Raw genomic sequence first — 1,093 nt, 5'->3', positions numbered from 1 at the left:
GGGTCGTCTTATATTCGGGCCAATACGGTATATATATATATATTATCCAATTACAGCTTAATTAGACTGAAGGCAGCAAAATATGTCAACTGTCCAGTTTTTCCCTTTTTAAATAAAAAGCAAAATTCTGTCACCTGACAAAATCTGGAGATCTGGAGATGACATGCTGAAATTCAGAGAGATTGACTGTCCCGTCCTTATCAATGTCTGACTCCTCGAGGATCTGTACAGTGACGTTTGTTTACATTAGTGAAGTTCATCTGACAGATGTCTGTCATTAATGTGATGTACATCCAACCACACTCACATTGCTTATGAGCTGTCTCATCTCCTCTGCAGTCAGACGGGTGTCGTCCGTCTCACCGGTCAGACAGTTCACCAGCTTCTCCAGGTCTCTAGCATCAAGGGTCCCGTCATCATCAAAGTCTGCAGCATAAGAACTGTTTATATTGAGTGGTGTTTGCTACTGCTATCGTGTTAGATGTCAATATTGAGAGCAATCCATCTATTACCAAAGATTCGGAAAGCGTAGTGGGACTTGATTTCCAGAGTCGCCGAATCACTGAAGGCACTCAAGAGGTCCAGAAAATCCTCAAAGCTCAAGCTGCCATCCTTCATGTCAGAGGTCGAGAAGACGTGACATAGCCTTTTCTGGAAGGGGTTAGACTGTGACAGCCAACAAAAACACAGAATATATACAGCCGAATGGGTAAATCTGGAAGGATTATAAGATGTTATATTGCATTGTGACTGCAGTACAGACTTTATGTGTTACCTTCAGTTCAGGAAGTGTGAGGATCTTCTCCATGGACACCCTGGAGCTGTACGGTCCACTTTCTCTGCCCTGGAGTTCAGAGAATATTTTGTGTGCCCTAAACAAACACATTGATGATGAGCCCCAAAAGTCTATAATGCAGTGACATTCAAACATTTTAAGTATTAGTTAGAATACACTTTCAGTAACTAAACTACTGTACATTTGTGTAGTTTAGCTATTGTCACAACAACAAATCCACTTCACAGGGAATGCCAAGGCAAAATGTGCCATGGTAGAGAAGATGTACATGTGAAAAGGCAGTAATAAAAATAATAT

General features: G+C 41.2%; 1 protein-coding gene across 1 annotated transcript; it reads right to left on the bottom strand.

The window, feature by feature from the left end:
- Nucleotides 1-43: 43 nt before the first annotated feature.
- On the bottom strand, nt 44-1,072 carry LOC107735972 (calcium and integrin-binding protein 1-like). Its single transcript, XM_016547503.1, has 4 exons — nt 776-1,072; nt 513-666; nt 308-426; nt 44-223 (listed from the first exon to the last, which is right to left on the bottom strand). Exons 1-4 carry the CDS (start codon nt 929-931, stop codon nt 131-133), a joined length of 522 nt encoding a protein of 173 aa, XP_016402989.1. The 5' UTR covers nt 932-1,072; the 3' UTR covers nt 44-130.
- Between the last annotated feature and the right edge of the window lie 21 nt (nt 1,073-1,093).

This window comes from Sinocyclocheilus rhinocerous, unplaced genomic scaffold, assembly GCF_001515625.1.
Source record: "Sinocyclocheilus rhinocerous isolate Xijiao unplaced genomic scaffold, SAMN03320098_v1.1 C36403578, whole genome shotgun sequence".
Taxonomy (NCBI): domain Eukaryota; kingdom Metazoa; phylum Chordata; class Actinopteri; order Cypriniformes; family Cyprinidae; genus Sinocyclocheilus; species Sinocyclocheilus rhinocerous.
The sequence above is the reverse complement of the archived record's forward strand: the minus strand, read 5'-3'. Positions and strand labels throughout refer to the sequence as shown.

Coding starts and splice junctions, on each gene's coding strand:
- LOC107735972 (XM_016547503.1), bottom strand. CDS start 931: ATGTTTGAATGTCACTGCATTATAGACTTTTGGGGCTCATCATCAATG. Junction 667..775: donor TCACACTTCCTGAACTGAAG/GTAACACATAAA, acceptor TGGCTGTCACAG/TCTAACCCCTTCCAGAAAAG. Junction 427..512: donor CTACGCTTTCCGAATCTTTG/GTAATAGATGGA, acceptor CTTATGCTGCAG/ACTTTGATGATGACGGGACC.